The sequence below is a fragment of the Raphanus sativus genome, chromosome 6, assembly GCF_000801105.2.
Source record: "Raphanus sativus cultivar WK10039 chromosome 6, ASM80110v3, whole genome shotgun sequence".
Classification (NCBI taxonomy): Eukaryota; Viridiplantae; Streptophyta; class Magnoliopsida; order Brassicales; family Brassicaceae; genus Raphanus; species Raphanus sativus.
The window spans coordinates 8,356,964-8,382,876 of record NC_079516.1 but is presented as its reverse complement, the minus strand read 5'-3'; the positions used below and the strand labels follow the sequence as shown (position 1 = coordinate 8,382,876).

Below are 25,913 nucleotides of genomic sequence, written 5' to 3'. Positions count from 1 at the left end.
TGATGGTTTTATGATAGGATCAAAACATATTAACAAATGTATCTCTTATATAAAATTAAAATTTTATTATTTAACTTTTTTTTGTTAATTTGACTAAATAAAAAAATTATAAACTTTTACATTTTCCAAAAAAATTATTTCTATATTAGAAAAATACCGTATATGTAGCATCTTCATCAGCAAAATTAGCTTGATGCAACATCAACGTAGAAAAATTATATGATTTAGCAGCTGATGTGGTGATTGCTTTATGATCTCGCTAAAAAAGTAAACAAAATATATGTTATTTTAAGTTTTTAAAACTATAGATATGTTTTTGCACGGTATATAAGTCGGATATAAATTGAGCATGTTGCGATATATGTTGAGTATAAAATGATTGTTTTCCCTCTTAGCAAACCAACTTTCAAAAATGACTTTCATATCAGTTAGTAGATGGTATTGTGACATCTTTTATGGCATGTATGTAAAATAAAATTGATAGTTTTTTTTGGTAAGAAAAAAATTGTTTTCACCTTTTTTTGGGAATCCAAACATTGTAAATAGTTATTTTACCACTAGGCCAACTTGATGTTGGTTGAACATGATAGCCTTAAGTAATCTAACATAATGATCATAGTTATTTGGTTGCAAATTTTTAACTTGTCTTTTCTGGATTTATACAAATTATTGTCTTTCATTTTTTGGGGGCTTTTATGAGAACTAGAGTTTGATTCACGCTACGCGTGGACTTTGTTTTCTATATTTTGGTTTTATTTATATTGCTTTATTTTTTTATTAAGTGTATTTTTTAAAATGTAATAGATGTATTTTTACCAAAAAAATGTAACAAATGTATTGTTAATTGCCTAATTGTAACATCTTTATTTAGTCGTGTTGAAGCAATATAATATTTATATTTACCTTTTCTCATTTCATTTATAATTTGGTCATATGTTTTTTGATCTTTTAATGCTCTGTTATTTTGGTTATATTTTTACTATTTTAAAGTAAATATTGTTTTTATAAATTTAAATATATTAGATTTAATACTTTCGCATTTATAGATTTAGATGAGAAAATTATATGTTTCTAACTAAACAGAAATCTGAATAGACGTAACTTATACCCTAATCTGGAAGTTTAGATTTACATAGAAATATGTTTTTGAAAAGTAGTACAATACATACATTCAAAGAGTAATAAGTTTGTAGAAATTAACCTTTTCCATTTTGTTACCGTATTTTTTTCCTTTTCAATGGGAGAGTTTCTTTTTTTGGGTGGGGGGGGGGAGGGTTGATGCAAATTTTCGTAAATCTAATCAATGCTTCTATTTGTTTTATTTGTTAGGTTAGTACCAATCCTCAATTCACATTGTTGCAGTTGGAACATGATAAAGTGAGTAAAAGATTATTTCTGAATCTTCTATGTATATAAAAAGAGTTATCTCTCTCCTCGTGAAGTCACTTAGGATTCTACATCAGAAATTCTTTGAACCTGCTGTTGACACATGTCACATCCGGCAAAACGTAAAGTTTTATTTATTTGTGAATAGTTTGGTGCAGAGTTTGTTATTGTTATGGGCCTCATGTTTGGATGAAGAAACAGCCTAATAAAGATCAAACCTAATCTTAATCACTTAAATGGTTCCTGTTATGGGTTCTTCATGTTGAATCCCTTATTAATTCAATCAACCAATGTAGACTTTTATGCGAGATTTTCTTCAGCTAGGCGGTGTATCAGCGAGTATACAAAGGTACCATCTTATCAATCTGTTCAAACAATAAAATAAATTTATTTTATGAGAGATGTCTAATTCCAAAGTTTTTTCATGTGGGTTTATATGCTCTTGATGAACTTTTTTAATCAAAATTTTTGTTTCATCTTTTTGGGAGATGATTTCGTGTACGTTTGTTGATTTTGATTATATTTTTTTCATGTTTTGCAGGAACCTTGATAGTCTATGTTTTCCTTCTTCGCCTTCACAGTCATACATCGCAGCTCCTTTTACCGGTTAGTTTTCTTATTATCTTAGTGGAGCACAATATGATCTATGCTTCATATATACTGAGATTCTGATTCGATTAGATTACATTTAACGCTAGATTGAGAAACTCGAGTTGCTGTTATAGCTGAGAAGTTGGGGTTTCTTCAGTTGGTTCAAAGTATATGGCTGCTTCAATCTCAACAAGACTAATCATTCTGAATCTCGATATTTTAGAAGTGATCATAATACACCAGACATAAGAAACTGCAACCGTGAGGTAAAGTATTTAATTAAGAGTATCCTTTCTGGTACTCTCATAATTAAAGTTTCACTGAAAGATCTCTTGTGGTTTTTTCAGATGTCCAGGGGAAGTAGAGAAGCCAATCTGAACATCTTTTCCAACAACTGGTGTTCGTGATGTGGAGACATCACATGTCACATGATACCTTACTGCTTCAGCCTTCTCTAATTTCTGCTAGGAAACGTTTTAGAAACACTGGCACCAAGAACAAGTGACTGGTCGTTGATAGCGTAGATGTTTAAGAACCGAGACAAACTTGGGAGGAAGCACATAAACTGCTGCAGGCAATTTCTCTTCCACCTCCCTCCATCGCCTTAGGTTTCTTAGTTTGATTAATTTCAAAATTATTATCCCGAATTGTGTCCGTGCTGGGCAAGTCAATGTTCTTTCTTCTCAATCCTGTGATTTAACCTTAGGTTTACGATTCATAGAGCTTAATTAGTAGCTGTTTCACTGGTAGATTGGGTTTGTTGAGTTTGTGTAATCTATCATTAATTTGATTAGCATTACTCTCTTTGCCCTATTATTTTGCTTAAACATCTGAACTTTGAGAGCCTTTGTGACTGCTTTTGCAGGTTTTTAGTTGGGTTCAGAACATCAGATATTTTGGTTCTAGATATCTGGCAACAAAGATGGATGATTGGGGTAAGATGTATACATAAACCATTGTTTTTATTACTCTGGTTTTGTCAAAGATCTGTACTGGCTTTACATTTAACTTTTATGTACTGTATATTCAAGTTCTCATATGAAACTATATATATGTTAGGAGTTCTCATTTTTGTTTCTGGTTTCAGAGGCTGAGGATTTTCAACCACTTCCTGCAAAAGTTGTGCTCAAAAGTAACTATGACGGCGAGGATGTCGATGAGAAGGATATCAAGGACTCCTGGGATGAGGATGATGAACCTGTTCATGTATACTTTTCTTTTACATTACTGGTTTTGTTTGCATAATTTGATTGATGTTAAATCTAAACAATCTTTTATATATAAAGATTTGTAGGCATCTGTAATAAAGCCTGCTACTGAGAAGGCTCCAATGAAAGCAGCAGCAGCAAAAGGTGTGGAGAAGAAAACTAAAACTGTTGAAGTTTCAAAAGAATCATCAAAGGAAAAACTTTTAGATCCTATTGCTGAGAAACTTTGCATGCAGAGATATAATATTGAAACATTTCACTCCTATATATATTTGCTTCTTCTTTTGGTTCCTAGAGATGAAAGCTTGCCTGAGGCTGGCAATGCTGAGGCACACTTTATAAAGGGAGTGAAGCAGTACTTTGCATTGGATCAGCTTAAAAGGACTCAAACATCTAAGGTCCTCAGCCAAGGACAACCATGATTTTATAATTATCCTGTTTTGTTGAATTTTTAATATTCCAGTACCTATATCTAATATTGATGGACCTTTACTTGGTTTTAAAAAATCATTGAGTCGTACAAACTTGAACTTAAGTCGAACTATTATTTCTTGCAATGCAAGCTAGCATAGTAACAACACACGTCTGAATCAACGAGCATAAGCCCATGCATCACCATCGTAACCAATAAACATTAAGCCCACTAACCAGACATCTAATTTCAAAACATAATATAAAACAATTCACCACTCAAATTTGAGATAACCACCAAAAAAAACAATTATTAAGAACATGTAAACACACAAACACCAAAATAAAACAACAATTATATAACACATACTGATTCAGTAAATTAATGTATATTGATCCAAAATTATAGCACACCATAAACTTTTAACTAATACATATATTATACTATATATGTCTTTCTCTGTTCCATTATAAACTTATAGTAAAATGTTAAAATAAAATAATATATTACTTGGTATAACAAATGAAAACAATACAGGCAGTAATAAAATAAGTAAAACAGCCACTAATTCTTCGCTGAAACTGAATAATAATATTTTATAAAAAAAATCTAATCAGTATCGATTGTATAGTACATTTAGTAAATGTTTTACTACAATCTACAAAAAAATTAGGCAAAATAATTTCACGGTCAAGCTATTATTTATTTTTCTTATTTACTAAAGCAAATATATTTACAACAAAACTATATAAAATAATCTAAAAGTCTAAGTGGATTAAAGATAAAAGAGGAAAACAATATTCATTATGTATACCTTCTATCTCAGTTATAATTCCCAATAATTTAATGTTACTAATATGATGACAGAAAAACACCCAAAAATAAAATACACCTACAATTTTAAATATTTTTAAAAGAAATAATCAAACAAGTTTGTTTTTGTTACTACAAAACAACAGAGATAAATATAAGTAAATATTATTGTCAATTGTTTTTCGATTTTGGTGTAGACCACACGGATTGCTTAACATGATCACACTCGCAAACAGACTACCATGACATTAAAACTTACACCAAATAATAATTAAATACATCCCGACAAGCTATTTATTTATTTTTTCTTATTTACTTAAACAAATAGAATAAAAAGGTTTAATACAAATCAAATCAAAGAGATGTCTCCATTAAGGTCACCAAATATACAACTGTTTATGGTTATCTAGCCGATACAACTACTGGTGTCGTGGAACACACCCGAACATACCATTACATCAACATTAGCTCCTTAATAAGCATCATAGAAAGGGCTAACAACTATGTCTACTCCAAATTTGAGAACTCATAAGTTATTAAGGTACTAATACACACATCATTCTTTATATAATTTATTGCTCTGATTAAAAAATTCAGTAATCTATATCATTCATCAGAAAAAACACACAACAAATACATAAACAACCATACACTAAAAACCCAAACCAGTAAAACAAAATACAAAACTTCATAACACAAATATAGATATCCTGCGCGTAGCGCGAACCGACCCTAGTTTATTAATATAAGAGTGTATATGCGTTGTTTTATAAATATATACATTTCTCCTATTTATATAAATATGTACACTTCTTCTGTTTTTATACGTAATATTAATAAAGAAAAAGATGAATTTTTATATTCTAATATCTGTAGTATACTATCCAGTTTAAAATTGAACTTGTTTAAGTTAGATATGAGTTTGATGATACTTTTACTTCATGTATGAATGAAAATTAATGATAGCTTTATATATCAAGTTTTTTAAGTGAATCCATTATTTAAATAATATTTGAACTTTTCTTTGTAAATATATTTAGGATATAGGTATGGAAAATGAGCACTTAATTCCGGAAGTATTTGAATTTATTAGCTTTAATACTCAACTATTGTTTGTTCATATTTATTTTCCAATTAATAGTTGACTACGCGAAATTGGGAAAAAAACAGTCAACCGTTAACTAATGAACAGAAAAATAATGGTTTTCGTGAACATTTTAACGGTTGAATGTTTTAATCATAATTTTGCGCATTCAATGATCAGTTGGGAAATAAATATGTGCATAGAATACTTGAGTATTTAATTTGCAATGCAACTGTAATTATTTTTATTATTTTATATGTCATTCTTGAAACTCAAAAATCTTGTATATTAGTTATATCTAACTTTGGAATATTTTTAAATTATGATTTTATAAAAAAGAGTTGTTTTTAACTCCTGAAGTATTTTCAGTTGGGAAATTAAATAATCAAGTATAATATGAGCATATTTATTCTCTAACTAATTATTGACTGCACAAAATTATGATTAGAATATTTAATCATTAAAAAGATAACGGGATCCGTTGTTTTTTCGTTCATCAGCTAATGGTTGACTATTTTGTTTCAATTTCGCACAATCAACTATTAGTTGGAGAATAAATATGCGCGAGTAATACTTGAGTATTAAACTGCCAATTTCAAATACTTCAGAAATTAAATGCTCATTTCCATATAGATGTATGATGTCCCTTGATGACTTGTTGAAGTAAGAGTCTTGGTAGAGCAGGTTACAAAACTGATAGGAATCTAATGTCTTTGGAGATAATGTGAAGACCAAAAACATGAAGATTAGTTTTAACTTTATTCTATTTTAAACATTTTAGCAGAAAAGAGAGAGCAAGAAGATGTTTAATAAGGAACTCGCATTGGTATGGTATGAGAAGGGTCTAAACTTCGAGATCAATATTTTTGTAGTGTGATCCTAGTTAATGGTCCTCTCATTTTTTTATTCATCCAATCATCTACGACAAAAGAAAAGATACAAAAAAACATAACTCTTTTACGTATTAAAAATTTAAAACCCAACTTTACGAAAACACAACACATGCTTGGAAGGAGAGTGCCTCAAACTTCACAAGTCATTTAATATATAAAAAATATGCAAAAACAGAGAATATAAAAATAGTTTGGATAAATTTATGCTAGACTCCCTCGTCATTCTCGTCGTTGATGTTGCAACTACTGTTTCTGCTCCAGTCACACTTCAAGGTATAGATCTAGGCGATCCACGATACTTGCCAAACTTCTCATTTTTGTAATTCTTATAATACCATAGTAAATGAAAAATAATGTGATCTAGGCGAACCTAATTTTGTTACAGCTCCAACTTGCATCAACATTACTCAAAAGCATAGTCTTGAAGATCTACCAAACTCCTTCATATCTTCAATGGCGCTTTCTCTGGTAAGCAAAGAACTTCAGTGACTGCAACAACAATATAACTGAGTAACGATCCATTTAAGTAGGATTTACAAAAGCATTCTCTCAATCAAATTAACGATAGGAAAGATTTTTTGTTCATTGTACTTATACCGAGTCGCTGAAACAGACCTTTGTACACTGTTCTTTTCCTCAAAAGATTATGTGCCATCAGTTTTGATGAAGGACGTTTGTAGTTCTAGCCATTTAAAATATATATTTGAACATTAGTGTATATTGAACAAAATTGTTGTTAACAATAAGTTGCAGATATCACTCCATTTTCATCCTAAGTTCGAGCTTACCGTAGAGATTCCTCCTTAAATCACAGTTTGCTTCGAAGTCTTTAAAAAAATGCAACCTTCTTGTGCTTCCAATGCTGATGCAGAACTTCCATTACATCATCAAAGACTCCTCTTCTACCTAAGTAATGAGACAGATACACACTGAAAATTGTGTAAATCAATCAGGTAACCATTCAAAAGTGATAAGAAAAAGCAAAGAACACATTTGGTGGCTCCTACCAGAACCAAACTGCTGTTCATATTCAGTCTGATTCTTCTCAAGCATTATCTTTCTTCAGTAGTCAGTTTCTCAATGTCAGATAGTTTCCATACAGAAATAAATTTAAACAACAATGGTGTTGATTTCTCTATTAATGATTTCAGCTGCAATAAAAGGAGGGAAACCCATCGGAAGTAATAACTCCATCTGTATAGTCCATTCCACAAAACACATGTATTTTTGGCCCTGATTTAAGTAGGGCTGGGCGTTCGGGTACCCATTCAGGTTTCGGTTTAGTCCATTCGGGTTTCGGGTTTTCGGGATCAAAGATTTCAGCCCCATTCGAATATTTCTAAATTTCGGTTCGGGTTCGGTTCGGATCTTTGCGGGTTCGGTTCGGGTTCGGATAACCCATTTAAAATGTTTTTAAATTTTCAAAATTCATTATACATTAAATTTTCAAAATCTATAAGAAATATAATATATTACATATAAATTTTCATAACATATATGTCAAAATATCTTAATTTAACATATAAATTGGTTTTCTTTGAATATTTGGATAAATAATCAATAGATATTTAACTATTTTTGGTATTTTCATTATACTTTAGCTATTTTAAACATTTACTTTTGACTATTTGCATATATTTTTGAGTATTTTGGAAAACTTAAAAGTATCTTATATATTTTTAATATTTTAATATACATTATATATAAAAATAATGTATATATTTAAGTATATAAATTTATTTCGGATACATTCGGGTACCCAAAATACTTCGGTTCGGATCGGGTTCGGTTTCGGTTCTTTAAATACCGAAATTTTGAACCCGTTCGGATATTTAATCAATTTCGGTTCGGGTTCGGTGCTACTTTTTCGGATCGGTTTCGGTTCGGTTTTTCGGGTTCGGATTATTTGCCCAGCCCTAGATTTAAGTTTCACACCTTCCAAAAGAGAAGAATTTAGGGGGTGTATTCAACCGAAAGTTTCATGTGATTTATATTAAAATGACAAATCCACTGTTATTCAAACATGAATTTTAAAAACTCATTTAAAATTCACTGTTATTGAACTTGATATTTCGTAAAGTACTCTGAAATTCACTGTTATTGAAAATATTTTAAGTTGTGGAGTTTTAAAGTTTTGAGGTGATTTTAGGGTGTTTGGGTGGAGTTTCGTAGTTAAAAGAATTAAAACTCAAATCCCATTATTTTAGGTGATATTCTAGAGTAGTTTAACAAAAATCATTTAAATCTCTGCAACTTATTAAAATCATCTAAAACTCCATCAAAAATTAAATCACATCAAATTTTAAATTGAATGCATCCCCCTTACTAATATTCCCTCCATCCCACTTTAAGTGGTGTTTTAGGATTTTTATTTTGTCTTATTTTAAGTGATGTTCTCACTAATCTAGGTAGAATTTAATATGATTTGAATTTTATGATCAATTATAAAATACTGTATTTTTTATTATTGGTTAAACTAGTTTTATTTAATGTATTTTTATATTACCAAGATATACTACATAAAAATATGTGTTTTCTTAATCTATGTAAAATAATCTAAAACATCACATAAAGTGGGACAGAGGGAGTATTAACATAAACACAAAACTAAAACAGAAAAATCAGACAACAACAAACATCTTCAAAACCTCTCTCTCGCTTTGTCTCTCGGACACCTTAGCGCATTGATCTCAGCATGTGCTTATGTAACTCTCACTTTCAATGCAATGTAGTTTAAATGCAGATTAAATGCAGATTTCTAATACTTTTAAATTTATGGCTTAATAGTTTTTGTCATTTTCTTTGTTTTATTTAATTAGGGGTGAGAAGAAAATGTATTACCCGCATGTACAAATAATTCTACGAAATATTTTTTTAACAAAATACTTAAATTCTAAAAATAAAACATAAATTAAATATTTATACAAGATTTACAATAGATGTGTAGCATTTTTATATTTTTAACCTATTATCTATAAATAGTATAATAATTTATTTCTTTTGATTAAAATAAATTAAATCTATATTCAGTAATACTAAGCAGAAAAAATCACTTGTTCCCTAAAAATATATTATAACATATACATGTATTTCATATTTATTTAATTTATTTTATCAACATTTATTTAATTAACTTTAATTTTTAATAAAATCAGTATTTTATCTTATGTTAGATTAGTTCTTTGATATTTTTAAAAGATTCATATATTTACATAAACTAAAAACAATTCAAAAATTAAAGTATGTTTTTGGTTATTTTTAATTAATTATAATAAAATGATGATATTAATTGTTATTTTATCAACATGATATTTATTACTTATATATATATATATATATAAGTGGTGTTTTGTTTTAAAATAATAATTTTCATTAAAATAATTTCAACAATACAATAATTTATTAATTTAACTTGATTTTCATGATCTGCATTTGTTTTGCTTGATCTACATTTCAGTTTGATCTGCATTTTTTTATCTGCATTACATTCCAAGCCTTTATATGCATCCCAATAGATATGAACACTAATTAATTAAGCATATACTAATAACCAAAAATAAGCATAGTAATTTTAATCAAATTGCCACACATTCCCTAGTTACCATAAAAGAAGAACTGTCATTCCATAACAAAATACAGACAAAACAGTATAAAATCACACTGACCAGGTTTTTAGGAACAATGCAACACCCAATTATTCTAAAAACCTCGAACCTTTTGGGACGAAACTGACTCCAAGTCATCAATTTTGTATGTTAGAAGAATCGGAAAACAATTAAAAGAAGGAATTACGGAACCATGATTTGTAAACTCTATAGCCCAAAGGTGGCAACTTGGAAGAATTAATCTAGAACCAAATTATGGAAATAAAAAAACAGATATTTATCTCTAAAATAAAAAAGAATCTATACCTTTACACTTCTAGATATTGCGCTTGGTAGGGGATGGAAATGGTGGGAAGGAGAAGTGTTGGAGGAGGAGCCTCATATCACCACATCAAGAACTTCAACAGCCCCACTTGTTCTATAACTACCAACGGACAGAAATCGAACTTGTGAACGATTCAAAACCTATCAGCTTCTTCTATATCCAATAAAAATCTTATATATAGTGTAAAAGAAGATCTCCGGGTGGATTTAAAAGAGCTCATGGCCAAAGATTTATCTTCTTTTGTGGAGGTTGTAGATTTTCTTGAATGTAACATTAGATGAATAGATTTATATATGAGGAGAAACAAAGAAGGTGAAATGGAATCATGAAGAAAGAGTAAAAAAACATAAATGAATGTTTTATAGTGGGTTGATAAGGGAGAACTGCAGAATCTTGGATCGACAAAATTGTGAAAACGAAAGAGAAGAGTCTGAAACTATCAACACTTGCTATGAACATGAGGTCTTGGAAAGATGGGCTTGAAAGGGGCCAATTCAAACCCCATATGAATGGCCTAGCTGTATCGAATAGAAAATGAAATAATGGGCACTTTAAAATCTTCTAAATGGATGGTTTTTTAATTGATGTGGACATGTTCACCATTGAGTACTTAACCCTTTTAATACTGTAAGATTTAATTTCTTGAGCTTTTAGTTACAGTCCAAATCTGATGAACTAAAGTTTCCTTTGATAAAATTTTATTTACTGAGCTTTGGTTTGAAATATGGTTTTTCTTCCGGACAAACTAAGCTCGGCCAGATTTAACTGAAGAAGGCTATCAAGTTGGTTAGGTCCAGTTTAATAGTCTGTTGGATCGGATAAGTGATGCATGAGTTGTTTATAATAAGCTCTTGCGCTCGATCTGTGAGAGTATTGGATTGATCTTGTAAGTGTAAACTACAATGGATATATTTTCTTGAGAGGAGCTGCATGCCTAGATGCCGAGCGTCACATTCGGTGAACTCGAACTAGTAAACATCTCTGTTCTTATAGTGTGAGGGGTGTGATTCGTTTCTGAGTTTTGTTTGAGTTGAGAGGGATTCATTATATCCTTAAAATTCCTTGTTTTTGTAGCAGATTCTTGTGAATCATTGTCTCCAAGCTCGGTCATGGCATATCCAATGAAAAAAAATGGTCTTGAACTATCAAATTCTTAAAATTTAATGTATATGTTTCTGAATTATTTAATTTAAAAAAAATATTCTTACCAAGTTATCTTGGCCACCAAAATTTAAGGACTGACCCTGTCCAAGCTCTTGCTTGCTCACCCTTCTCAACTCTCTTTACATGTACTCTTTTTATTTTCTTTGTGGATTTACTTCCTGATTCTCTGATTATAGCTTTATTCTACCTTGAGAAGTCTTGTTGTTGATTTCTTCTGTCTTTGTGGTATGTTTGTAGACATACATCCATTACATCTGCAATCTTTTTACTCACTCTTAGGTGATCATGGACTCCATTCCATGCTTTTGTTTTGCAATGGTGATGCTTCGTTTTCTTTTATTTCTTAGAGCATCTTTATCGTGCATACACACTTGATTTTTTTGTCCGATTCAAAAAAAAAAAATGCATCAATCACGGTCCGCCACGAGTCGGTAAGGCCCACGAACAGTGCACAAACCCAACAGCAAACGTTTCTTCCTTTTTGTAGAGTCCACAGCCTATTTTTTCACTAAAAACCCCTCCAAGAAACTGTAATAAAGATACCTTTATGCTGCTGCAGTGGTTGAACTTTCTTTTTATGAAAATAGAAATTTTAGTACGGTTTCTTATGCCGCAGTAGGCTGCTGTATGGATGTTTGGTATATGAATTCTGAAAGAACTTCCTTCTCTTATTAAAAATTCTTTCTCAAAGCTTTGTGAAAACCAACTTCTAATTTTGATGATAAAATCAGCTATCATAATGAATATTGCTTTTGTAGAAGTTGCACCATCTTTGATAGCTGAGTTTATCATCAAAATCATAGAGTTTTTTTGTTTGACGGCATGAATGATATATAATTGATTTTGTTGGTACAATGGCTCTAAATCTTGAGTTGAGGATAAGCCAGTATGATCCATGGAATATATATATGAAGAACTTAGCACCAGGTGCAATGGAGAAATAGAGCAAGAACAAGAAAACTCATATGGACTTTGGTTGGATACGGGAACTGGAATCTATAAATTTAAAGTCTTATAGAGTGCTTAGTTTTATCAGTTCCCATATTTTCAAAATCAAAGTTCTAGTATGGAGATGATCCCTTTGAAGGTTGAAACGGACATAATTCGGGGCAAATATTTTGTAATGTTATTTTGTATTAAGATTAGAACAGAGAAACAAATATTTCTCAGATTTTAAGGCCCAATTTAGAACCCAAACTAAATTTAAAAGTTGGCCAGAGAAAACTAGAGGAGAATATGATATACTTTATGGGTTACCCTACAGAAAATTACCAACAAACTTTTAAACTTTCAAATCTTTTACAAACATCGTCTGGAATTTCTAATGGTATAAGAAAATGTCGTTAACAATGTTTCCAAAACCGATCCGGATATGAACCGGACGACTTATCGAATCACTAGGTCATCGGGTCGACCGCGGATGAACCACAGATTAATAAGTAAATTAATTTTATTATATAATAATATATTTTCTATGAAAATAAAAATATAAAAACTAAAGTTAATATTTTCTAAATGTTTTTAAAACGTAAAATAATAGTTTTGATATAAATATATTTTATGTTTAAAAATATTTAGAAAATGCTTAATTTTACTTTTTATATTTTATTTTATTTGATATACTTCAAAAAATAGTTTAGACTATTTAAAGAAATTTGTAATCAGTTAAGAGTTATGACATCTAAAAATTAAGAATAAAATTTAATAAATATTTACGTCTAATGTGAATAATAAATTAAACTTCAAATCTAAAATAAACCAAAAATAAAACATAATTATACTAAAATAGTGTGATTTGTATTATGTATGATTAAAAATCAGAAAGTTTGATCTAAATTGTAAAACTTATCAACAAAACAGTATACACAAGACTTAGAACATGTAAAACATAGTACTACAGATTCATAATAAACAAAATAATCAAAAAGAAGAAAAAAAAGAAGAACAAAGAAATACAAAATCAGTAGAAGCCAGCAGAGAAAGAAGAAGACGACAAAAAATAAAAAAAACCTAACTTTTTAAATTGGAAATTTAGAATATAAAACAGAATCTAAAAACATAAATAAAAAATTTTAAAAATATAAAAGTTATCTGTTGGTTCAACCAGTGGTTCAACCGGTACCGGATTTCGGGTTTTTGCGAGTTTTTACGGGTTTTCAAATTTTAAGTTTTTCGCAAAACCCAAACTAGATTTATCTCGGGTCACCGGGTTCACCGGTTCAACAGCGGATCCGGGTCGGGTTTCAAAACACAGGTCGCTAATCAATTAATTCAATAACCTTTACAAAACCTAAAATGTTGTGGTTTTTTGGAAACAAAAGCTTAAGTTTTGGAAACTGGAATGTTTTCTGGATAATTGTGTCATAATTTTTAAAAAGAATTTATGTATCTAAACTTTATAAATCTCCTAACTATCCAGGCAGAGCGGATCACACAATAATTTTACTGAATATTCAGTCGGAAAATGCTAATGTAATAGAATTTTTTGTATGAAATGGAAGACCTAACTGCCTATGCAATTCATCGCCTAAAAATGGAAGAAAGAACCAATTATTGTAAGTTCAAAAAAAAAAGAACCAATTATTGTGTTAAACCACTTGTAGACTTCCTTGTCAACTTTCTATTTCTTAGAGAGATGGTTTATCTTTCAATATCCTGTTGGTAAAGTTACTGAAATGTAAACTGTATGATATATCTAGCAGCAAAATATACACGTAAATTATGAGTAAAATATATAAGTCGTTGTTGCACCCGAAAGCAATACACATGTATGTGATTCACATCAGCAAGAGTGCTTGATACGAACAAATAGAATGATATTAGCCTAACTTGTAACTTCCTATAAAATTATCATATTTTGTTACTAATATTATTGGTATTGTTTATATCATTATAGATATCTGCCCATGTCTCTCTCCACTTTCACAAAATAACTACGAAGATGAGCTTTCCTTAGCGTATATGTCTTTACAATTTTCTCTGTGTTTTCATTTTCTTTACGTCATCAAAGTCATTCAATGTGGTGCCTGAACCTCACTTGCAACCCTAATATATCCCACTTTCCGGCTCTTCTTTTGTATCTGCTCATTTATATACTCTTATATATTTGAATAAAGGTCACACTATGGTGTACACTTTTTATTGTAAATCATGAATTTAATACTGACGTGCACACACGCATACATTATATAAAGAGATCTTTTTTCTTTTTCTTTTTTCTTTTTTTTGGTAAACATGTTAAGATATATAAAGAGATCTTGACATCACTGGCCACATTGTGTATGGATTTCTATAAAGCTTTATAGGGGCAGTCGAGTTACGTAGAAATGAAGCATATAATATATTAATATGTAGTGGTTTATGTGGAGCATCAGGTAATAAGGATAGTTTTAACTAGGCTATCCTAGTTAAAACTAAGAAAAATCACTTAACCGGGCGGGTGTGGTGTGGTCGGGTAGTATGACGGGCTCAGAAATGCGGTAAAGCGTCCTGGATTTTGAACTTACCACTTAGATTTATCTGTAACCAGACAGCGTGGGTATTTAACTCTTTTGTAGAGCAACCGGACTTGCATGTCACTGGTGGATGGACCGGACCCCCAAGAGATTAATCGAACTTTTAAGTTTGTATACCCCCAAATAATCAAAAAAAAAAGAAAGAAAACTACTTATATTCAAATATTATTAATTCCGTCTCGATATATTGTTTCCTTCAAATATTTTTTTTCCTTTTTCGGAAACATTTTCTTACTATTTGAAGTTGTATTCTTTTGTTTTTTTTTGAAGTTATAATCCATTTCCTTATTGTTTATATTGCTAATCAAGACGTATAATAACTTGTTAGGATTTATATTTCAAGTACACTGTAAACGTTTCAGAAATCCCAATGCAAGAAGACGACTGTAAGGATGATACACTTTTCATTGTCTAGTTAAGGTTAAGCCTGATTATGTTTACAAAGTATTTTGTGCGCAAACATTTGAATCTTGTTATACGTACCATAACATTGTAATTTTTTTCTTCAAAATGTAGCATAAATATCATAAAAAGCGTGAAAACAACTAGCTATATCAGTTAAAAGAAAAACAACTAGGTATATAAAAAACAAAGAGATGAGATGAAGAATTTTAATAGGAAATATATGCATTCAATGAATAAAAAGGATCAGCGAGTATATAGATGAAGTGGGGAGTGCTTGAATATATTAAAAAGTGTGGATGCAAGTGTTAAATGCTTTTCAAGAAGAGTAATTTGGTGGGGATTTGTACTGTTTAGTTATGTGTAACGCTTCGAACTGACCAAAACATAACTTGCTTAAAAAGGAAAGGTCATCATGCCATTCCACACCCAGACATTGTCGGGATTCGAGAACATGCAAACCCTCAGGTTTTGGGGAACTCTAAACTTCCAGCATATATATACCGTCTTGTCCAAATCCAACTATAGTGACATACATACACATGCCTTGCGTATAATCTATCTATACATGTTATAACATTCAAGAGACTTGAACATCTCTATAGTTCTGTATGACTTTTTCGTACCTGTTCGTGTTGACTCTTTCAAACCAAAGAAAAAAGTATTAAGGAAATATTAATGGAGATCGAGTAATCATGACAAGTTTACAGTTTTTGCACTCATGGAACTGAAATATGCTTTGGGACTTGGTATCCAGTAATGATTTGTTACCCTCAGTGCAATGATTCATCAGTCAAAAAAAACATTATCGTACAATTAGTCAAGATGACACGCAAACACAGTTTATATTCTTTTCTTTTGTCATACATGGATTCGATTTAAATCATTTAAGTTTGAGAAAATTAATAATATATCATCAATAGAAGGTAGGCTGAGAACAACAAAGAAAAACATCAATAAAAGGTAAAAAATAATCAAAATAGTGTGTGTGTGTGTGTGTGTGTGGGGGTACATCTTGTGCGTTTATTGAAACTTAGTTATATTCAATTTTAAATAAACGTGAAACCCCAAAATTTATTTAAATTTTAGCTTTGCAACTTTAAATTGAAAATTAGCAAATATATTTTTTATTAGTTGTTTAAATACCTTTACAATCTGAATAGAAATATTAACATGTACAACTATATATATATTGTGTTTTCATGTTAAACTGATAGGTATTTAAGTACTCCATATACATATTGTGTTTACATGTTAAAATGTATATACAGTTTAATAAAACAAGTATTTGTATCCATAGTAGCTAAAGCTCACAATTAGTTAATGTCACACGTGAATTTTTTATTTTATTTTTGCTAATCTCACACGTGAAATTTCGTAACCTAATAAGAACAAAGAAGGCTGGAAACCTAATTGCAAGAAGTACTCTAAATGAACAATTATATTTAATGTGTTCCACGAAATTAACCACACTAGCCCATGCCGGGTAATTGTTACCTAAAAGGCACATTAATTAGAAGTGTTACTTCGAAGGACGATGTCCAATTTGCTTGAGGATTTGATCAGGTGAACATCATGACGTTCAAGCTTACGGTTTTCAAAATAATCAGTGTTCCAAAGTAGAAGTGACATGTTTGCATTTTTTCATATTCTCTTGTCTAGGGTTTGACCTTCAAGTGGCTCTACCTTATAAGTTATAGCTATGAAAGATTTTGACCAGAAAACAAAAAGCTATGAAAGATTAAGAAAAAATCCAGTTAAAAAGAAAAGATTAAGAAAAATCTTCCTACAATGACATCCCCCCCCCCCCCAACCAAAAAAAAAATGTTTTGGCTAAAACAATACTCTTCATGTCATAAATATTTGATGTTTTGGAGTTTTTCACACATACTAACAATTTATTAAAAATATCTGATATAACTTTCAAATTATTTTACTATTGAAAATGTGTTTACAAGTATATATAACATCAATATATGGGTTGAACTGATCAAAAGTCATATAGGGATGCATTACAAATAATAAAGTATGATGTAAATTTGCATAAAACATCATTATTTATAAGACACAAAACACACATCAATTTACAAGAAGCGGAAAGTGATAAACAAGATCTAATAAGAGGATATCAATTATGAGACAATTGTATCCATTGTCATATATAAACAGTAATAAGCATATATATGACATCTAACGCAAGCTTACATTTTTTTTTTGGGAACTCTCGCAAGCTTACATATAGTCATAAAACAGTAAAATAAAAGTTCTACTATTTAGAACGGTAAGATAGTTTATGTAGACGGAACTAATTAACTTTAGAAAAGCAGCATCTCTTCCAGAATGATCTAATGTGAACTTAGAATCATTTATGGATAAAGTTATACGATTTATCATCTAAGCAAAACCCAAACGGAGCTCTAGATCTAGATCTTGCTCTGACTCGTTGATCACACCAATCTCGAGGTCCAAGCTGATTTCTCCATTTTTCAAGAATCTGCAAGCATCTTTCTTGCACAACCTTTTGGCTTCCTCAGCCTCCAATACAAGAGATGGCTTCATCGTCTCACAATTGTTTTCTGGTACATGTTTAGACTTGGGACTCAAGGAACGGGCCAAACATGCCCCAATACCAGTTGAGGAAGGAGGCGAAAGGGTTGGGAATAGGATTAGAGGAGGAGGAGGAGGAGAGGTAGCCATGGAAGAGGAAGAGTAAGAGTAAATAGGGTTAGGGTAAGGAGGAGAAGGTGTTGAAGATGATGATGAAGACTGTTGTAATCTGAGTCTGGCTCTGTCTCTTCTGTGAACATTCATGTGGCCACCAAGTGCTTGAGCCGATCTGAATTCCCTTTTGCAGAAGCTGCAAGTATAGGATCTTGGTGGCCATGAAAACCCTAGAAGATACTCATGATCCTGTTGGTAATTATCATAATCTCCATAGCTCCATGGTGAAGTTCTTGAACGGCCATAGAAGTTGTTCCTCCACTCTATGTTGTTTGATCTTTCCATATCTGGGTTCTTCCTTGTTGGCTAATTGCTTAGATCACAAAAAGCGAAGCCAAATAAGGGAGTGCTCACAGTGTTTTGTGGCACATCAGTTTATAAAAGCAAAGTGTTTGTAAGATCTGAAAAGATGAACTCACTTTTCTCCTAGGAAAAACCTAATATCTATGGATGTCTGACTCTTGAGAGAGAGAGGCAGACAGATAGAGAGAAAGAGAGAGGGAGATAAATGTGTGTGATGATAGGGGTGGGGCTCTTTGGTGTTAAGACTGTGAAAGAGACTGATTATTGGACGCATTATCAAAGCCCCATCACAGAATTAATAAACGAAAAAATGTGTGTGTTTGTGACAAAAAAATGTGTGTATTGGGGGGGGGGGGGGGGAGAGAGAGAGAGAGCTTCTCCATGATTTGATTTATGGAGGTGACACAAGCTCATTAATTACATCTAAATTATACGTTACTTACGTTAAATGAATGTTTTAAGTTTCGTACCTGGAAATCAACGATAATTTATTAGTTACTAGGGAAATTGCCCCTGCATATATAAACACGAACAAATTTACTATCCAGCGAAAAACACTCTATCTCTCTCCATTTCTCTTTCTCTCTTTCTCTCTAATCTCTCATTAAAAATCTAATTACCCTTTAAGGGTTACTAGATTTTGACCCGCGCTTTGGAAGCGCGGAATATTTTACGATGAAAAATTTCACTAATAATTAACAAATATTTTGGTAATTTTTAAAGAGTGTGTATTTAAAATATTTTCTCTTTAAATCAGTGTTTTTAAATTCAATTCGATTGTGATTATACCGGTTAATCCGGAGATCTGACAATTCAATTTAGGTTTTTAAAATATACATATTAAAAAAAATCACTAAAACCCGAGACTAACCGATTGAACTGATGGATGACCGATATGTAATCTAATTGGATTTAAATTGTAATAGTTTCATAATGTAATCTTATAATCCAAATTTTAAAGTTCATTATTTTGCAATTTATGAAATTATAACGTTTCTACAAAATTTTAAAGAGAAAATGATATATATAAAATAACTAAAATTAATTATTGTATTGTTTGGAAACATTGATAGTAGTATAAAAATATATTGTTTGGAAACATTGATAGTAGTATAAAGAAATAAGTATATTGTTTGGAAACATGGATAGTAGTATAAATAAAGAAACATTAGTGATTTAATGTAGGTTTAACTACAAAATATAAAGGTGTATTTAATTTAAAAACTTACAAAATAAATGTTAGGTCCAACAGAATGTTTCTGTTTTAATAAGATAGATGTGCATATATTATTTAGTATCTAAAAGGAAAAAGGAATATCCGATATTAGGAGAAATATTAACAACTTGGTGGCCAAGAATACGGAAAAGAGCAGAGATTTTGTTAAATTAATATGATAGATTTTCCGATTCTGATAGCATAGAATTAGGAATATCTTTGAGTAGATATCAATTATGATAGTGTAGAATTAGGAAAATGTTTGAGTGCTTTGCAATTAAAATTAAAAATCGCTTTACATGTAATTAATGTATATTATTGAAAATTAAATCCTAGATTAAGGCTGCGTAATTTTAGGAAAAGCAATTTAGTAGAATCTCGATTTGTTTTTAAATATTTCGTGAATTTAGGAATGGTTTTCGATATGTACATTTATGACATTTAAAGCGGTTTATATTGCAAACCAATTTTTTTTTTCGTTTTTGGTTTATATCGCAAACCAATTTAATTTTTTTTCAACAACAAACCAAATTATCTAAACCATTACAAACAAAAACAAAGTTCATTATAAACAAAAGTTAAAATAATTTCCACCAAAGCAATACAATATGTTCATATAGTTCTATAGGTATCATTTAATATGATTAATAATTTTCGTTATCATTAATGTTGGCTGTTTAATTTAGATATGTGAATTGAATGGTTTAGTAGTTTTGATTTTTTGAATTGATTGGATTGTATTGTATATAGTAAATGCACGAATTGATTGGTTTGTATTTTATGGGCCATTGTACGAAAGCCCACAAAATCAGAACTCTTAGAATTAAAGGCCACGATTTTATAACAGTTTCAATTAAAAAATCTAGACAAAACTACAGTGTTTTAAGACCAGTGGCATTCATTTGTAATATTTGAGCAACTTTAGGGGATATAGGTAGGTGTACTTCAGTCTTAATAGTTTAGATTTGACAAATAAGCCCTAGTTATTATTATAATAATTATTTTTTCTTTTCCAAATTGTAAATAGTTTTGGTTAAAACACTAATATTAAAAAAGAAAAATTTATTAAAAAACTATCATTTAATATATAATTTTAACCAGTTATAAAATTAACTAACTGAATCTTCTAACACAGTACTCTGCAGCGACGTCAAAGTCTCAATCCCTCGAAAACGATACAATCACTCTCCTTCTCTCTCACCCGCACCAATCAGCATCCTCGAGGTACGGTCCTACAATATCATAATTTCATCAGTAACTTGTCCAACTAAGAAATTATCAGTAACTAGTTGTCTAAAGGAGATAAGATTTGTATGGAATCCCGCCACGTAGTACATATTGTGAATGTGTAAAGTGGATATTAATATAACGGTTCTTTGCTTAGAAGCCATTGTTTCTGAGCCCGCTGGTAATAAGACCGGTATAGGAGTGATATCGCGAGTATTTATCATCATGTCGAGGCATCCTATCATGTGATGTGTTGCACCAGTATCCATAATCCAAACACACTCATCTTCTTCACTTTTAAGATGCTCAATATTAGTTGTCCCTTTGTTGATCATCTTATGAACGATACTCCATTGTTCATCAGTTATTCCAATAAGTCCCAAACGGTCAGCGTCGGTAATGGTTATGTTGCTTGAATCTTAAATGTCTCAGCCTTACCATTCGTAGCTGTGTTCGCCTTTGGCATGTTTGGTTTGTTTTGTGTATTCCAGTTAGAAGCTCTGTTCTTAGGTTGTTCCCACCAGTCGGGATACCTGATAATTGTAAAACAACCCGAAGCTTTGTGTCATGTCCGTCCACACACCGTGCACTGCCGGGATGGGTCTTTATTCCCTGGTCCAGAGACATCTTTTGTGGTTGTTGCATTAGGTCTTGAGTAATTGTTTGTTGACCAAGCTTGAGTAGAGAAACCCATTATAGGTGTATCTGGTGCCATTGTTGAACGAATTATCTCGTTTTGTGCCACCATTTGGTAGATGCTATCGAGATCTGGAAGAGGGTATATAGCGCAAATTTGTGATCATATAACTCCATGAGTAGCATCGTCAAGTCCCGACAAAAAATCATGGATACATAGAGTTTTTGTCTTGTTCTCGAGCAGGATTAAGATCACACTCGCACTTGCGGCAACTTCATTGTTTAGTGTTCATGCAGTCAGCAATCTCATCCCAGATTTTAGTTAGCCGTCCAAAGTACTCGTCAACCGGAGAGCCATTCTGTTTACATTTTGCTAAAGCGTTGCGTAGCTGCTGAAGACATGTCCCGCTCTTGATCGAATATTGTTTCCAAATTATTTCCCATAGGTCTTTTGCGATTTCTCGAGTTGAAATTGATGATCTAATCTTTGGTTCAATAGTTTGTTTTATCCAACCAACAATGAGATGGTTATTTGCTATCTAATTTTCAAGGTAGGATGAATCGGCTGCCGGTTTAGGAAGAATGCCGTCAAAAAAGCCAAATTTCTTCCGTGAGCTTATTGCCATACGGAAGTTGATGGCCCATTCATTGTAGTTTGATCCGTTGAGAGGTAGTTGTGAGATCTCAGCACCAGAATTGTTGTTTGATGATAGATCGTATGGAGATATTATTTTGTATTTGATATCGGTTACTGCTGGAGTAATCGACATCCTTGTTGAAATTTTGGTTGAATATGTGTTGCTTCACAGTTTGAGAAACAACACGAAAAAGAAACAACACGAAAAAGAATGAATGAATAAATGTTTTTAAAGATGAAGATGTTTTAGTTATTTTAGATTAAGAACAAGATGTTCGATTTGAATGAATGATTTTGATATGTTTTAGTTTTTTTCTTTCTCTGATACCATGACAAACTCTAGTTTGGAATCAAAGGAAGTTAAATTTTATTGATGAACAAACTTATTTTATATATCAAATAAGCAAAGACACAATAGGAAATATAGAAAAACCAACATAGAATAGGAAATGCATATGAAAGCTTTATTGAAATCTAATTAGTAACTTGAATACTAACATAATTTAATTGGTCACACACAGGGATGGACGTAAGGCTTAATGTACGGGGGCATGTGCCCCCAACTAATTTTTTTTCCTTTAGCATTCAGTAAAATATATAGAAGTGAGTGAAAAAAATTAAATACTGTGAGAAATTTTTCTGTGCCCCCAACTAAATTCAGTTCTAGATCCGTTCCTGGTCACACACTATTAAATGAATAAAAATTTACATTGAAATGTTCAAACTATTTATACTGTGAAATAATTTTTTTTTTACTAAAACTACTTACAATATGGAACGGAAAGAGTATTTACAAAACAAAAAAAATACAACTACAGTTTTGACAGGATTTAAAACTAAAAGACAGAGTAGCAAAGTAAATTTGCATAAAGGAAAATAAAGTTAAAACAATGAGTTTGAACAGAAAAGTTAGTAACAATACATAAATAAGACTCCCTATAGAATCATGTATTGTAGGACTCTAACTATTTTTGTCACAAGGAGAAAGAAAACCCATGGCTATTATAAAAAAGCTCAACACATACATATTTTCGAAAAAGGCGAACAAAATAAATAATAGAGGGGGATGGGGAAAAGAGGTAGAAATGAGTGCTAGGAAATAACTTTAGGAAACACTATAAAAATTGAATTCATTTTGCTATCATGTTTCTTAAACCAAACCCTATAAAATCATATAAATTACGTAATAACTAAACTACATGTATACATCACGTAAATATAGGATTTTGGTATGGACCAAAACATGATGAAATTACATATTATCAAACTTTTTTTTTGGTAAAAATATTATCAAACTTCGTAACACAAGTAAGTAATTTGCAACAAATAAACAGGAAGAACAATAACAAAAAAAAAGTTCAATAGAGTTTAAAGTATGTGAAACATGCACAGCAGTAGTCATGAGAAAACACTGTTTATAACCCATAGTTTTCTCTATAAAGTAGTAAATGTTTGATTAAAAAGGTAGACGAAAGAGTGATGGGTGAATATGTGAGAGCTGCGAAGTGTATAAATAAGGAAAACCTCGGCGAGCAAAGGACACATTATATCAAAAGCTTTATACCAAAAATGGAAAAGTGGATGTTCCTTTCTCCCAAGTTTACTTTATTTATTTTTCGTATAAATTATCATCTTTACAATAATCCTCCATGTGCACAAAAAAAAACAATAATCTAAGCTTTTCTCGTGAGCCATGTATTGGCATTTATTTGTTAGCAAATCTAAGAAAACGACGCACGTTATTATTAGACTTAGGTCTTTATGCCTTTCCTACAGCTTTTTATATAATGTTTTTTTTTTAACTTAAAACTTTTTATATAATGTTATATGCATACATTGTCTCTTTTTTTTTTGAACAAATATGCATACATAAGTTACAAAAAAAAACGCATACATTGTCTCTCTTTTTTTTTCATACATTGTCTCTTTCTTTTGTTATATATAGTTATCTATCGCCATGAGTCCTGGATCAATTCCTTTCAACATGTGTTGTGTTTGCTCAAATTGTAACCCCTCACCTGACATTGATTCCATCGTTCGTTAAATATCGACTTTTACTTTTTCAGTAGTTTAGTTAATAATAGGGCTTATTTGCGAGATGTCTAACTTTGCCAAGTTTATTAGGTGTAGAGCATTGATTTTGACTGAATTAATAAACTAACATTTGTGTACACTTTCCTCCGGTTATAACTCTGGCGTCAACAAGTAGACGGTAAAATGAAGAAGGTAAGTCCACGTAGTGGAAGATAATTATGGTCTTAATTTACCATGCACTGTACAAATTGGAGGGAACAAAATCAACCACGTCACACTAAATACTCACCGCATATGATTTACTGAATACATTTAATATGTGGCCAATGGTTAAACAACAACATCTTGATATATGGTGTAGTCATTTAATTTCTAAATGGTCAGTACCATTTATGGTAATTTATGGTAATTTTACATAAATAGCTACATTAAAGAATACATACTATATCATACTATTCTAAACCCTAAACCCAAACTCACAATTTAAATCGTCCAACTATTCAAAACTAAACCCTAACCCCCCCCTTTGGACTAGTAAACCCATGGGAAAATATTTACAGTGTATGTAGTGAAATGGTATAGTAACTAAAATAACAAATACTATTTCATATAGTATTATGTTTGGAGTCTTCCTTTGTAATAGGTGTAACATTTCGCTGCTGAGAAAAATATCATAAATTATTATATCATATCCTATATGAACATGTCATATATTTGGAAAACTATACCCCCTATGGATTAGTGAACTCATGGACATATATTTATGTTTTATGTATATTAAATGGTATAATAACTATTAAAATACTATTTCCTATAGTATTCTATCTAGAGTCCAGTGAGTAATATATATCATTTTATGTTATGGCATCTTCTATGGTGCCCCCAAATTTGAAATGCCAATCTCTTATGGGTTTCCAAAGTCTCATATTTCGTAATTTCATAATTCTTTTTTTTTCTACACCCAAACTCCCAAATTAAATTTTCTCCACTCTTCAAAACTAAACCTTAACCCCTTCTATTGATTAGTGAACCCATGGACAAATATTTAAGTTATATGGAGCTTAAATAGTATATTGTCTAATGAATAAAATATTATTTCATATAGTATTCCACTTGGAGTCCTCCTGTGTAATAGGTTTATAAACTACATATCCTAAACTCTAAACACAAATCTCAAAATCTAATACTTGCCTCAAATTCACCATTATTACTCTAAATACTAAACCTTAATCACTAATTAGTAAACCCTAAAGTCAATTATAAACTCTAAATCCAGATGATAAAACTATACCCTAACCCGGAAATGTCAACCCACATCTGAGATATAACAATTTCCCATGTTTTCAAATATTGACAGTCAATCATCAGATTATTACATTTTTACAAAATAGTATATAGATATGTCTCAAATAGTATGGTAATCTTACAAAAATATATGCATTACAAAATAAATAGTATACTATTTCGTTCGCAGAATATAGTATAGAATGCGAGTTCATCTTCTTCAGTTCTTCTTTTTTCAAACGTGCTTATACACTTTCATTTCGTTTATCTTCGTTATTCTTCACTACCATATAAAGATCATTTTTATCTCCTTTTCTTTCTTCAACACATAAACGCTTCTACTGGTCCTCCATCGTAATTCTTCACCATTGAATCACTAAAACATAAACAAAATAGAGTAAAAACAGAACAATAACAGAAATAAATTATAAGAACAGAAACATAAACACAATATAAA

At 30.8% G+C, this 25,913-nt stretch overlaps 1 protein-coding gene and 3 long non-coding RNA genes across 4 annotated transcripts; 2 read left to right on the top strand and 2 right to left on the bottom strand.

Annotated features, from left to right (window-relative positions):
- The first annotated feature begins 1,488 nt into the window (after positions 1-1,488).
- On the top strand, positions 1,489-2,551 carry LOC108810129 (uncharacterized). The gene is made up of 4 exons (XR_001942968.2): positions 1,489-1,735; positions 1,928-1,992; positions 2,085-2,243; positions 2,325-2,551. It is a non-coding gene; the product is annotated as an uncharacterized LOC108810129 (long non-coding RNA).
- A 285-nt stretch (positions 2,552-2,836) lies between these two features.
- Positions 2,837-3,672, top strand: LOC108810128 (uncharacterized). Its single transcript, XR_001942967.2, has 3 exons — positions 2,837-2,912; positions 3,065-3,183; positions 3,264-3,672. It is a non-coding gene; the product is annotated as an uncharacterized LOC108810128 (long non-coding RNA).
- A 2,782-nt stretch (positions 3,673-6,454) lies between these two features.
- Positions 6,455-10,752, bottom strand: LOC130496155 (uncharacterized). Its single transcript, XR_008935210.1, has 4 exons — positions 10,299-10,752; positions 7,176-7,293; positions 7,003-7,069; positions 6,455-6,876 (listed from the first exon to the last, which is right to left on the bottom strand). It is a non-coding gene; the product is annotated as an uncharacterized LOC130496155 (long non-coding RNA).
- A 6,866-nt stretch (positions 10,753-17,618) lies between these two features.
- On the bottom strand, positions 17,619-18,621 carry LOC108811178 (transcriptional regulator SUPERMAN). Its single transcript, XM_018583217.2, has one exon. The coding sequence runs from the start codon at positions 18,402-18,404 to the stop codon at positions 17,793-17,795; it is 612 nt and encodes a 203-aa protein (XP_018438719.1). The 5' UTR covers positions 18,405-18,621; the 3' UTR covers positions 17,619-17,792.
- Between the last annotated feature and the right edge of the window lie 7,292 nt (positions 18,622-25,913).

What these genes read in the sequence shown, in the direction of transcription:
- LOC108811178 (XM_018583217.2), bottom strand. Translation starts at nt 18,404, where the DNA reads ATGGAAAGATCAAACAACATAGAGTGGAGGAACAACTTCTATGGCCGT.